Source organism: Leptonotus elevatus, chromosome 13, assembly GCF_054856555.1.
Source record: "Leptonotus elevatus isolate MCC_2025b chromosome 13, RoL_Lele_1.0, whole genome shotgun sequence".
Lineage (NCBI taxonomy): Eukaryota > Metazoa > Chordata > Actinopteri > Syngnathiformes > Syngnathidae > Leptonotus > Leptonotus elevatus.
Window position 1 is genome coordinate 12998600 of NC_141251.1, and position 14721 is coordinate 13013320.

Genomic DNA, 14721 nt, shown 5'->3' on the forward strand with positions numbered 1-14721 from the left:
GAGGTACTGTTGATCACTTGTTACAGTGTTGCTGTGCTCTCGTCAAAATGTCACAGGAAGATGAAGAGGACCGTTTAAATATAATTTCTAATTAATTTGATTCATGGATCAAACACCGGTTGTTAATTTTGTCGTTGTTGGAGAACAGCTTGTTGTGCAAGAAACAAAAAACGGTTTAAACACTGAACAGCTAGATATTCAAAAGTTGTTAAAAATAAGTTCACCTGTAATGTACCCGAAAGCCCGTAACATTTTAGTGTACGTATAGAATAACATACACTTCTTTCTTTTTCTTTTTAAGGCAGGCGTTTTATACAGGCCCTCTTTTGGTTATTTAAAATGTACCTGAATACACCATATTTAAGCGTGATTTGATTTATGCGGGAATAAATCGTGCGTCATCCAATGGAAAAAACAACAATAGATACGTCATAATACAATGAACTTTTCCCTTAATGTTGTTTTAAGGAACATCACCAATTTACTCTAAAAGGCGCCCAGGCACTTTCATCAAGGTACATATGCTGTATACATCTTATTGTGATGTTAGCATTTTACTGTGAAGTAGTGTTATTAGTTGAGTGTTTTCATTCAAATTACCCGGGTGAATTGATTGTTCTTGATAATCAATTGATTTTTGGAAAATACTTTAAACCTCGAGCCAAGTGGTATATTAAGATATAAAGATAAGATCTGTCAGCCGTGTGTTGCACCGTAAACGGGTGCGCTGTGCCTTACAGTCAAACCAAAGGGTTTAATTTGTTACATATATCGGCTAGCAGTAGTTTTCTTTAATTTACGGAGGAAAATACAGGTATGGTGGAAATAATTTCATACTATTTTGAATTAGACGTTATGCATGGATACATGAATTCCGAACTCCGTTAGTATTTTATTGAAGGCAAATAATTCTAGACCCAACTTTAACGCTACACGAATTGTGTTGACAGCTGCCATACAAATACAAACAGTGGGATGCGATACGTCAGAGCGGAATTATATCCGCTAATATCACCAAATATTTAGACGCGTGGTATTGGAAAGTACTGCTCATTATGCAAAACGGCTCTATGGCTACTGAGACTTGTTTTATATAAATATTATGGTTGGAAATACTCTTTATTTTCTTCTTCTCATTCACCGTAGTGTAGTCAAGTTAGTCAGGACATATCAGACATTGTCCATGAATAATTTTCAACGTAAATGTCAATAGATGGACGCCTCGAACAATTCTTCATCAAACAATAACTTTATTTTAATCAAATGTCGGGTTAAGTTTGTGTTTTTAGGAGCTATTTAGGATTTAAATGCAAATTTTGAGCAGTCTAAAAAGAAATCAACGTATCGCACTTATTTTGTAAACACACTTGGAGCGGAAATGAGTATCTGTAATGTTTGTACCTTGTCACCAGCTCCTGTCACATACCAGCTAGGCTAGCTTGCTAGCTAGTTTAAACCCTCGTATCCGTGTTGTTTTGTTTATGCTCTGGTTTGTCGCAAATGACGGGTCCACTACTGGTACAAGTGCGCCAGCCTGCTGTAGTGTGGACATGTTTGTCAGCTAAATGTATACGGGTCATGTGGTACCTCTGCAGATGCTGAATGAAAAAGTGGGGGAAGCAGTGCAGTGAAGCATGAATCTGCTATGAACGAGAGAGATCATTTGGGGATTCGGTCAGCGCCAGTCCAAGAACTCTGGAAGAACTGGGAATGGTCGTTTCACTATTCCTGGCTCCCTCAGCACCTTGATTGGCGTTCTACCTGGAGGCGTGGACGTTATGGCCAGTCCACAGCGACTGTCCTATGCGTGGGAAAAGTATATGGACTGTAGGTTTCAAGGAGCTGATCTGCAGGTAGGTGCTGTACAGTGCACAACACGCAACTTAACTCATCGCAGCTAGAATAGATCAGTATATGTACTTGTGATGTTTTCTTTACATTTGAGTACTATTAGGGCCACTTTTCTGGATTAAAGCTTTGCAAGAATATCCAGTTATCACCACGCCGTACACCATATAAATATGAATTTAAATAAAGAGCTCGTATGGTTTTGATTGCAGTATTTTCTCTTAGATTTGTAGTTCCACATAATAGTTGTTGTAATAGTTGATACAACATTTCGTCCATGGCAGTTTTATTTTATTATTATTATTATTATTTTTATCCCAGCTGACTGACTGGTCGCAGGTTACAAATTAATAAAAAGCAATCACAGACAGTGACGCTCATATTCACACCGGGACAATTTACAGCCTTAAATTAACCTAACATGCATGTGCTTGCCATGTGGGCGGAAACTCGAATGCCAAAAGAAATCCCCTTGCAAACATAGGTGAACACGCTAACTCCAAACAGAAAGGCTGGAATGGAGGTTTGAGCACCAAACATAAGCCCATACTTTTCCCATGGTCTCTCTCCTGTAGTATAATTTTCAATTGACTGTACTTCCATTTTAACGGTGCTTCTCATTTTGCTTTTTGCTCTTTCACAATGACGGATCACTGAGCACAAAATGTAAATTGTGCAATTGTAACCAGCACAGACAAATTCTGTGTGATCTCTTTCAAGTTGTTTGGCCTTAAAACAAATCACAACAGCTAAACTAGTTTAATTTGAGAATGAGGGGATTTTGTGTGTGTGTATGTGTGTGTCTGCTGATTTATTTATTGTCGTATGTAATCTTGTGATCGAAGGCTCGATTAAAGTCATGCAGCGTTTGTCATGCTGTCTGACGGGGAGGACGGACTGAAACAAACTGATTCTTCATGTTGCCTGGTCGAACCTTGGCCAGTGGTCCCCTAGATGTCATAAGGCTGACACAGAGTGGCTGATCTTAGGTTGAGGCAGGAGTCTTCAACCCTGTATTAGAAGAGATTGACTGATTTAAATCGGTCAGCATGCTGCATTTCTTTCGGTTGCCCCCTACTGCCGGCTGTTTAGCAGCAGCCTGATCACGAGACTTGCGTTAAACCATGGATGATCTAATTTGACCAATATTTTAAGCCATTATTTTTTTTCTCCCTTTTTTTTTAAACAAATCTTTTAATCAATTATTTGACATGTTTGAACAATCCTTTAAATGCGAATTTTCACATTTTATGTCAACAAGTCCTTTTACAGTAATACAATGATGTCTATGGAAGTTGATGCAAGTTAAAGTTAAAGTCAACCCAAACTTCTTTACAATAGTATGTTATAATATGAGCCACCACTAGACTAAACCCGGTATTCTGATTAATGTTGCATTTGTGGAATATGAGTTGCACAGCAAAATCCATCCGTTTTTTGATAATAATAATTAAAAAAAAAAATCAACAGCAAAATGGCTTACCCCTGAGATGGATAAAATGGGTGGATTTTGCTGCGTAACTCATTCCACAAACACAATATTAATCAGAATGCCGTGTTTAGACTAGTGAGGGTTCATAAAAAAATAGGGGTGGGAATCTTTGAATGTTGAATGATTTGATTGACAATGATTTTTGCTTCAATCTATAGATGTGCAAGGAATTGTAATGATCTACTCCAGTCTGACTCGCTAATGCTAATTAGCGCGCTACTTGCGGCACTTTTATCCCTCAGAAGAACGGCTCCACGCTGGAAAAAAAAACCCTTAATGGAATAACTTGATCGTGACTTTTTTCTTCTTTTCTCTTATGTGGCTACAACTTAACAGTGTATTAGACCGCGTGGAACCACACTGCCCCTCAGTGGGCAAACCGGGTACAACACGAACAGCGCTCCAAATAAAGGCACACACAGACAAAGGCAAGACAGTATAAAATAATTGAAAAAAATCGATTTTGGGACATTTAAAATCGATTCTGAATCGTACTAAATGAGAATCGCGATTCTTATGAGAATCAAAATTTTTTGGCACACCCCTATAAAAAATATTGTTGTAAAGAAATTGCTGTTGCATTTTTAAAATTTTGTAAACTTAAGCAAGTGATGTAGACGCAAAATTTGGTATCTTGAGTACATACAGACTTCCTCTTTGATTCTCAATGTGTCTTAAATTCCCAGGACAGACAAAAGCAGAAGTGACATTTATCAAAGAAAAGCTGCAATTGGACATTGACTCTATGGTCACAAACTATTGTTTTAGCCTCAGGGTCTTCCGATTCAAGGCTCTCCTTATAGTGTCCATAAGCTTAAAGTAGCGTCAAATAGTGTGTTCTTTAGCAAAAGCAAATGGCCTCTCCTCTGCATAGCCGAGTGAAGGCTGCTTTCCGTGTCTACGTCTCGCTGAATTTTGATTAGGAGAATAGTTTTAGTGGAATGATTCTCTGGCTGCTGGCCAAGAATGAGAATGCACGTGGGTTGTTGAGTTTCATTTGAAGTCAAGAGGATGTTTCAAAAGACCAAAGGAAGGCATTTAAAGCGGAGGATTTTCAGTCTTAAGGATTAAAGCTTTGTTCTCTGGTCGGTCTACCTCAAAATTTTGAGTTGTGGAATATGCCTTTTTGTACTAAAAATGGATGACAACCACATAGCAGATCACTGTCTTTTTTAGTAAATATTATTTGCAATCAGTCTTAAATCTCATGCAGACAGTTTGAACTCAATGAAGATAAATATCAGTTTTCTGGGTAAAAGGTATTGGTGGGCAAAAGCTCAGCTCAGAACCGTTGCCAACATTACTTCAGTTTTTTAACCCTGACTACGTTTCCAGGGATGATTAAAATGATCACGCGCTATGTGAAGTATTCAATTTCTCATTCTATTAGCAAAATAAAATTTGTTTATTATCTCAGAATAATCAAGCAGGTTCCCTTTAATACAATGAAATATCCCACATGTAAGTGGATGACAGTTAGTTGCTGGTCCCCCATGCAAATATTGTCATGCCACTTGTGGGACATTTGTAATTAGAGCCTTTATCACTAACAAATATGTTTAGAATCAATTATCTTTGGATTAAGAATTTGGATCATTAAGAATTAATTTCCAAATAAATTTGAAAAAGGAACCCCAACTAACATAACTTTGAGATTCATTTTTCATTTTTTTTTTTCCAGTTTAATGCATTTTGTAGGAACATTATTTGAACGTACGCCGCCATTGTTATTTACGTCACAACGCATTCAGTGCGCACTGACGTAAAATGGCGGCAGGCTCTCTGCCGAGCAATGTGAAACGACTATAAAGAAAGTGAGGTAAGCCTCGTAGCATTCCTAAAGAAACATTATGCGATCGGGAGAGTCACCCTCCCCCACGCATTCAAGAGTTTTGATAGTCTCTTTAGGAACGCTACGGAGGCATACCTTATTGCTTTCACGATTGGCGTTCCACATTGCTGAGGGCCTGCCGCCATTCTACGTCATTAAGCACTGAATGCTTTGCGACGTAAATAACAATGGCGCTGTACGTCCAAATAAAGCTTCTACAAAATGTATTAAACTGGAATTTTTTTTTTGAAAAATGAGTCTCATAATTATGTTAGTTACAACCAAATAAATAATATAGAGAAAACTTGTCATTACAGTTGGGGTTCCTTTTAATGAAATTTGAATTAATCAGTTCCAAAGATTGCCGTGAAATAACAGTAACTTCATTGTTATACAGGTGCAAAGAGAACTTAAAAATAGTTTCATGTAAACCTTATTGTTCAATACAAAATCTTTTTTCCATTATATCTTTGCGATATCATTTATAGCCTGAAAATTGGATTTGTACTACATTCTAATAAACCCAAGAAACAAACAAATGCAGCTTTGAACTTTAGAATGCAAATACAGCACAAATCCAGAGGCAAAGAATTGAAGGCTTTGTTTTATGTTGCTGCATTTTTGTCAAAAGAACTTAGAAATTTGATGTTGAATTTCATTGTTTGGCAACCAAACTGTTTTAGTTGCACGAGTCTGTCACAGACTCAGTTCCTTGACCAAGAAACTTGTCCTGATTTTCTCTAGAAGAAATTGTTCCCTCTGCTTAAGGTCTTTGCCTGCTCAATGAGGGGAAACCTACTTGAAGAAAAACATGAATTCAGACTCGGCCCGTTCTGTCTTGTGATCATCACACGCCATCAATTGGAAATTGTTGGTCTGTGATGATTTTTTAGTTGGCTCTTTGTGACACTGTTTATCAAACCTGGGCAAAGTCACTTACTTTTACTGGCTCGACCGCAAGACTTTTTTTCATATCTGCTTTCATTACACACCGTTTCAACCGGAACTCTAACTTGCTGCTCCAAACAACCACCTGAATAGTATGAATTATTCATCTGGTGGCTGTTGTGTTGAGGTGGATTCAGATTACAGTTGTGTCTCTGTTTTTTCCACCTGGGAGTTTGTTGTTAAGACGAGTCCAAAAAGCACTGTAACATATGGACTCCACGCTCAGGCTAACAAAGGACCTGCTCTTTAGGCAGTTACTGTCCATTGACCAATAATTCTTCAATTTTGCTGCCCGAGGGGTCAACATGAAGGTGCTCTGTTGATGGAATTACTGATGAGTTAAATGACGACAATAGCGTTTGCTCCACTAGCTTTTAGCCAACAGAGAAGAGATTCCGTGCAGAGCAAAAGTGACAAGTGGTCTTGATCTTTGGTTACCCGCAGCCAGCAGGTGACCACAGCCTTCTTTCCAGCTAAACTGCGATCCCCCTGTTTACCAAATGGTGTAACTGTACATTACTTAAACATTTGTGGTTGTCTGAAGCGGAGACATTTTCATTTCCTGCACAGTGTTTGAGCGTAGATAAAGGACAAACACGCTTTATTAAAGCCGCCCCTTGACATTTTAACTCAGCGTTCTCATCTGTGACTCATAGCTTGTAAGGAAATGTAGAACGTTAGGGGCTCCTCATGACGCTCATCACCCAAATGTCAAATTAGATCAGTCGGGATGTCAAACTGGAAGAACGGAAAAAAACAAACATTGCGTAATTTACACTCCCTCGTCCAATCTCACGAGGAAAAGATCATGTCCCTTTCACTGCCTCGCTGCTAAGTTGTATACCGACCGCTTCATAGAGCAGCTTGAGTGACTCAGCCGCCACACTCCCATGACTTGGCCTCCCGTGATCACCCGTGTAAAGACGCAGGTCACAGTAGTGGATGTGCAGCAGTACTAAAATCCCCAGAAACGAAATCCAAAATTATAGCTGAAAATAGTGCTGTCAAGCGATGAATTTTTTTTAAACTACATTAATCACACAATTTTACCTACCGTAATTAATCGCGATTAATCACAATCTGCTTGTACTTTTTTCTTCAACGCTTGTAACAGATATTTAGTTGAGCAAAATATTTGAATTGTGTTACCCACAGATTGGAAATCTACTCAGTCCTGTTACTACGTCTTCTCTAGCCTCACGATCTACAAGTGAGTGACGGCGAACTAAAGTTAAATGCGGTATATATATATATATATATTTTTTTTAATATATATATTTATAATATTTTCTTGAAAACATTTTGGGTGGCCCGCCCAAATATTAACATGTTGTGGGAAACACTGTTAATGTAAAATCTTCAAATATAAACTCTATCATCACATTCTGTTTTAATAGCTTTCTTTGACCCTTGAATAGAATACTTCTGTAAACCACGAATGTGAAACAAATCAACCAAAATGGACTCAGCTTCTTTTTTTTTCTCATTGAAACATTTCCCAGAACTTCACACTTCCTGGTTTAATTGCGCTCTCACAAGCAGCACACTTTAGGGTTTATTTGCGAGGCCCTGTGGAGGGAACTTGAACTCACTATTTTGCTCTGAGATGATACGCCGAAGACGTACAACTAATATGCTATTTGAAGTTGGCTTTTAAAGTGCACAAATTACTTGAGATTTCTCCACAAAGCATCAAGTTAAAAATCTAAATAAAACTACCTATATGTTTTTGTCTGCCAGTGACTAAGTTTGACTGCAGGTTATAGGCCGTAACAGAAAGTAAATATAAATGAGTTGATTAAAAAAAAATAATAATAATTTCAATTCCTCTTAATCAGTTAACGCTTGAATTTTGACAGCCCGAGTTGAAACAGATTGTACTGTAATATAGCATTCTTATGAATTCTGTGGTATTTCCTGATCAGAAATGTTTGCCCAAATAATACAAAAACCTTATTTTAATGTCAACTAGAATCTTTCGGTAAGTTATGATCAATCCAATTACAATGCAAATTGTAAATTAAACATTATAAGCAGCACAGTCTCAAATGTCAAACACGTTTTTTTTGTGTGTTTATTTTCAGAGGGTGTTCTCTTGAGTTCCAACTGATGATTTCCCAAGCTGTATGAACACTTTTGGTAATCTCTCCATTATCAAATCAGCTCGGCTGGCTGGTGCAAAATTGGTATACAATTGGATTAAAGCCACCAGAGGGGGGAAAAAAAGAAGCAACTCCTGCTTGGAAATTGGCATTATCTTGCACCACTCATTTTCCTTTTCCCATTAGAGGAACATGGCCACAACCACTACATTGACGAGAGACTTAGTGCACAAGTGCATTGATGCTCCAAGGGCTATTATTCAAAATCATTTAATTAATATATTAATATATAATAATAACGGTAACCATCCCACATAGCCAGCCACTTCATTTATGTAAAATGGTCTCACCTGCATTCCCTGCTTGAGTGTGGTCTGCATCCTCATCCACATTTAACTTGGTAGACACCAAGACACATTTTCTTCAAATCTTAATTTATAATGCCAAATAACATTAAAACCAGACTTGCTTTCACAGTTGCGACACAGGAAGGAAGTTGACACAGATTCCTTTGCAGAAATCAGTTTCTCAAATATGTCTCGCTTGTAAACAAGACGTAGTTGTTTTACTAGTTTTCTGTCAACGTTGGTTTTTACGTCACTGGCTGTCAGTTCTGTCAGCAGTCAGTTGTATGACAAAAGAAAGGGGGTGGGGGGTGTTTTAACAGATCACAGTATCATATCAGAAATAGCTCTACTGTAAGAGTTACTGTAATTTCTTTCCTACTTACAATTCTATACTCCAAATGTCAAAGTATTGGATTGCGATAACAAACTTTTCCAGAGCCAAACAACTACAAACATGTTCCCAAATCTGCAAAAATCAAATGTGAAGGGTACAGGATTAGAAGTGCCCTTCACCCCAATGACGAGCCATTGTACCCTAAATGTAAATTTATATTGAACCCGTCATGCAAAAACATTCACATGTAAAACAACAGATACGCATAAATGCATTATTATAACTAGGTCTGATGGCTAATCACAACGCATCACTTCATACGTCATTACAATTGGTAACACTGATTTTCTGTCCTTTTGTAATTGCTATCAAATCCATATATTCCGCATAGATAGGCCAATAATTTGTATCCAATGATTGAATGATCGTTTCATCCTGCTCCCTGTGTTCAGCGGCCAAAACGCTCACAAGTCTTGGCCAAAATTTGTGCCATTGTGAAAAAAAAAAAAAAGTAGGATCAGGTGACCTGTCACCATAATTATTATTATTTTTTTTTTAAATGTTGTTTTTTGGGTCAACTCTGGTTGATGAATTGCACCACGCAACAATCCTTCCTACAATAAATGGCAACCTATTCTACATGAGTCACTACCTTGACTATGGCATGTGCCATGACTAACCTCATTAAACCGTACTGGCGTTAAACGGTCCATGCTAAACAAGAAGTTCCTGTTACATTGGTAATATAACAACATCATACAGTGGGGTAGAAAAGAACAACACACTATTGTTTTTGTGTGATACAGAGACGTACAATCATTTGAAAACTTTTGAGACCTATAAACTTTGCAGTTTGGTTGGAACCCCCCCCCCAAATAATTTCAAGATGGGAAATAACAATAAATAAATGATTTAACTCATTCATTGCCAATGACGGCCATAGACGTCAAAGATCGATTTTAACTGGGCTGGCAGTAAATGAGTTAATGTAGTTGCACAAGTGTGTTCAAAATGAACCAATCAGATTCAGCCTAACGTTAAATGGGAATAAGCACACATCCGCACATGCAACGCCCAGACGTACCAAGTTGATTGGGAATTGTTGTTGCAGGAACTTACCGGTAGCTGCCAGTTCTTGCCAGCTATTCCTGCAGCTCCTTCAATGTTTCTGTCGGCCTCTTGGCAGCATCTCTGATCAGTTTTCGTCTCGTCTTTTAAATGTTGGCAGGTATGTGCTGATTCCCATTTAACTTGCGCTTAAATGTGATTGGTTAGTTTGAACACAACTGCATCCCAGTTGTAAAAGAGGATGTGCAAGTGTGCAACGGCACCACATTTTCTCAGTTGTTACTTCACTTTACCTATTTCACAAGTTGGGAAAAAAATTGCCTTTGTATTATTTTTGTTTCATATCACATAAACCTGGATCAAGGACATGTAGACTTTTTGCATCCACTTTATGTATTGGCCAGTGTGATAAGTTTCTTTTCAATCCTGTCAAGAATAGGCATGGTTTGATTTGTGATGCTCCCGCTGACTTTTTATCTGTGTGTCTGTCTCTTATCAGGTCAGCCTCCAGAGTCTAGAGAATTTCCTCTGTTTCTTCCACTATGTGCAACATCACCCTCATCACACCAAAGATGCCCTGAAATTCTGGTAGGTGCCATTATTAGTTACCGCCTACATGGTCATGTGTGCTTTTGCTGTAAAAATGTCGAGCTTGATGAAATAAGGGCATTATTGTTGTTGGTATTATTATTACTATTATTATTGTCTTCATTCAATTGTATGTACTTGAGTTTGAGTCACTGTGAGGTTGCGTGTCAGTACAGTGTGCAAGTGCAGCAATTCAGTGTGTGTGTCTGTTAAAAGATATTTGCAATACAATTATAGAGTTTATTAATCAAAAGCAATTGAGCATAACATCATTTTGCATTGCTAGCTAGCTATTAATTTATGTTTGAGCTCAACAGTAGAGATAAATCTAACAGTTGTCTAAGTTCCTGAAATTATGTACAGGACATGAAAATGTTCTTGTTGAATAACAGATTATGGTACATTGTGGAATTCAAGTGCCTCTGAATTATTTGTTTTGTTCTGGGTAAATTGATTTGTGTACGTGTATGAGAAATTTGTCTCTGTAGACATGCTGAAGAGCTGCAGGCAACTTAATATTCCACTCTGCAACATGAGACGATTTAATGTTGTTGTTTTTTATGTTGCGTATGTAACACACCACAAGTCACAACAATCATCTTGTCTAATCTATTGAAATCTGAGAGTTGTATCTTGTCAGTGTTGTAGTTTCGAGTGCTGTTGAACAGCACTGCGTGTGTGCACGTATGCAGCGGTTGGCCTATTATAATTTACGCGAATAGCTAACCAAAATGTTGGAAACGGCTCTCATATAGAGTAGCGACATTGTAAACTACCACAAACCATAACAAATGAAGCACCATCAATCAAGAATAAGTGTTGAAATGTTGAGTACTTTATTATTATCTTTAAAAAAAAACTGAAATTGAGAAATGAAGTGTAATGTAGGCTTCTTTGTAAAGTAACAGATAACATATCTACTACAGTATATGTTGACAAATTGAATCGGCTGCAATTGTATTTCCGATAAGCAGACATCTGGAACAATTACTAATTGCTACTCCAAAATCCTGTCATTTTCTTGTAGATAACCATAGCAATTTAACGCTTGTCACTATCACAGTTGTACTGGAGAATACAAATGCAGGTTTTGTGAGTGGTGGTCTATTACAGAGGTCCTCTGCGGGTCATTGCAGGCTCTTGAATATTCCCAAGGCCAGTCCCCTTGCCATGTGACATCACATGCTTTCATGTGATACGCTGATCTGCTGCAAATCTGGAAGGCTTCCATTTGAAATTCCAATTTAATGGAATTTGCTCGGCAGAACAGAAAATTCAGTCAGTCGTCGTGCCAGAAGGTATGCAGATACAGCCGGCAGTCGAGCTGCAGTCAGGCTTGGAATATACACAAGATGACTGGAAGGAGACTTTCTTTCCCAGTAACATTTGGTAAGGCAACAAAAATACAGTATGTGCGAAAAGAGCTAGGTATTAGCTGCATTGTTATAAATCCGATTGTCGTGTTGGTGATTGTCAAAAACAGTTATTCTCCGATGTTACTATATTGTTGTTAAGTACTTCAATATGATTTAGTACAGCAATTTGTATGACTTATTTGGTTCATTCATGTCTGGGATTCTGTGTAGATGACTGTGTGTCTCGTATTGGATGTATGTCTTGTGTTGACGCCTGCTTGTTTTTTTTTTTTTTATTACATTTGGTGAAGCAAAATAGAAATAATAAGGGGAAAATGCCACTTGTCGAGCTTTGTAAGTGGCGTGTTGATTGCCGAGTTTGGCCATGTTGGGACAACACAGTTTCTACGTGAGAGTAGCTGTAAATTAGTTCTGGCTTTTAATACTGTTTTACAAAAGGGATTCAATGGTGACCATAAAAGTACCACGCAACATGGTTTAGCTCAAAATTTTTATTTTTACATTAACTGCCGTGTTTCACGGAAAATATGTTGTCTACTGCTTTCCCATAATAGGCGTGTATAACTGTTGACTGTGTGTTACACGGCTAGTCTGTTTCTGCTTTGAACATGTTTAGGGAGATTCCACTGTGGTAGATTATCATTTCATTGATTCCCCCATGTGATAAAGTCACAGTCAACTGTTTTACACATCCAGTGCTGAGCCACTGTTACTCCCCACCATTTTGTGTAAACAAATATAGAACCTAGAGTATGCCGCTGAGGAGTCAGTGATGATACAGAATCACTGTGTGAGTAAATGGAACACAAATTAAATAAATTGCTGGTCTAAATGCCCAATTTTCAAGTCATCGATGAGATCACGGAGCTGGCGAATATTTTAGAGTCTCAAGACCTATCTTGGTCTCATCAGATTTCAGGACATGGTTCCAGTAATTCGTGTCCTTAGTCTTGTCTTCGGCAAACGGTTAGCATTTTAGAAAAGGCTTCCCTCTAGGACGGGAGCCATGCAGACCAATTTGATGCAGTGTGCGGCGTATGGTCTAAGCACTGACAGGCTGGATCCAAAAATGGTATAATTCCCATGAAACACCTGGGGTGATCATGAGGAATCAGGAGTGCTTAAGAGGGGACAGTCCTTGGGGACAATTTTCAATTGTTCTTGCACTCACTATTTCCTACAGCCAACACATTTTACAAACGAGTATACGTACTGAAATAATATGGTAACTTCAGTCTTTATTTGTAACTGCCATAGTTTGTGTAATGGTCATGCTCTTCTTGATAGGGAGTGCATGTCAAATATGTCTCAATTTGATTTATTTTATTTCTGTTCACTCATTATTTGTGATTTGCTTTGCTTTTGTGCTAACATTGCTCCAGTAGAGATTTGTATCTTTTACTAGTGATGAATCCCTTATGATGATCATGCTCTCTTTCTGTTCCTTTCACTTTTAGCTCAGACATGAGTGGGGCCAGTAACACGCTGGCAAGGGAGTTCCTGACTGATGTACACCAACTATGCAGTGCGGTGGCACAGAGAGCGGAGGCACGGGAGGAGGATGAGGAAGAAAGTCATATGGTTGCACTAGGAGAGTACCTCGTCAGAGGGAGAGGATTTCTGTTGCTTAGCACCCTGGATTCCATCATTGACCAGGTGAGAATGTTCCTTGGTCACCACTGCTACCTTGGGGTCTTGGTGATGTGAACAAATGTGTTTGTTCATTTCGATATTACTTTTGGGTGGCACACAGTGGTAGGAAGCTGGGGGTTCTAGTCCAAGCTCCAGCAGTTTTCTGGTTCTTGGACCCCCTACCTACATTCCAAAAATATGAATATTAGGTTCATTAAAGGCTCTAAATTGTCATTAAGTATGAATGTTATTGGGAATGGTTGGTTGTCTATGTGCCCTGGGATTCGCTGTCAGTGGTGGCCATTCTAGGGCTTAGGCACACCCGCTACACAAATGAGGTAAGTAAAACAAAAAATGGATGGATGTTACTTTGGACATTACATTATCTGCGCCTAATCTCACCAATTTAGAAGATGTTAACACACTGAATAATTTCATTATTGTGCATTTTGACCTGGGAGCTGATCATTGTTTACGGACACTGGATGAAGTTGGTTGATTGCTTTTAATTAGCACATGAAGGAGTTGGTTCTCTCTGCAGTGAGGAATGCTGTGTGCAGACATACGATCCTCCAGGTCTTGGAAGCAAGACTCTCATGTAGATGCTACATTGCTTCCCCGCTGAATATTTACTGATTAATTTAGCCAAAAGCATAATAAGGTGGTCTCTCATCTAAAAAATCATTATAAACAGGTTAATTTTACTTGTCAAATTAATCTAGACTCTTTGTTATGAAAATCAAGTGGATATTGGAATTGCACTCAGTGTGTGTCTTGATGGGTGTGTCCTAATGTGACATAAGAGTGTGACCAAAAGGAGAGGAGAAGGGAGGCTTTCGAGGTAACCCCGGTGTATGTGTGTGTGTGCTCACTCAGGAGCTGACTTGCCGAGAGGAGCTGCTCACTTTGTTGCTGTCTCTACTCCCACTAGTGTGGAAGATCCCTGTACAGGAAGAAAAAGCACCAGGTTTGTACTCATCATAATCAATTGTTCATGCTGTAACAAATTACAAGGTAACTAACCATTAGGAATCTTTATTCTGTTTACACTCATGTAAATTGTGCAACCAAAGTGTACGGCAGACTTCATTTCATATCATGTTTGCTGTGAGAGCTTTTTGTTTAATGTCATTCTTAGCGTATGCACTCTTTGAA

At 38.4% G+C, this 14721-nt stretch overlaps 1 protein-coding gene across 1 annotated transcript in view; it reads left to right on the plus strand.

Annotated features, from left to right (window-relative positions):
- The first annotated feature begins 1416 nt into the window (after window positions 1-1416).
- The window catches only part of lyst (lysosomal trafficking regulator), a 55449-nt gene continuing 42144 nt past the window's right edge, over window positions 1417-14721 (plus strand). Inside the window, 4 exon segments of the mRNA XM_086093885.1 lie at window positions 1417-1853; window positions 10470-10558; window positions 13392-13590; window positions 14443-14533. Coding sequence (XP_085950011.1) covers window positions 1779-1853; window positions 10470-10558; window positions 13392-13590; window positions 14443-14533 — 454 coding nt within the window. The 5' untranslated portion in view covers window positions 1417-1778.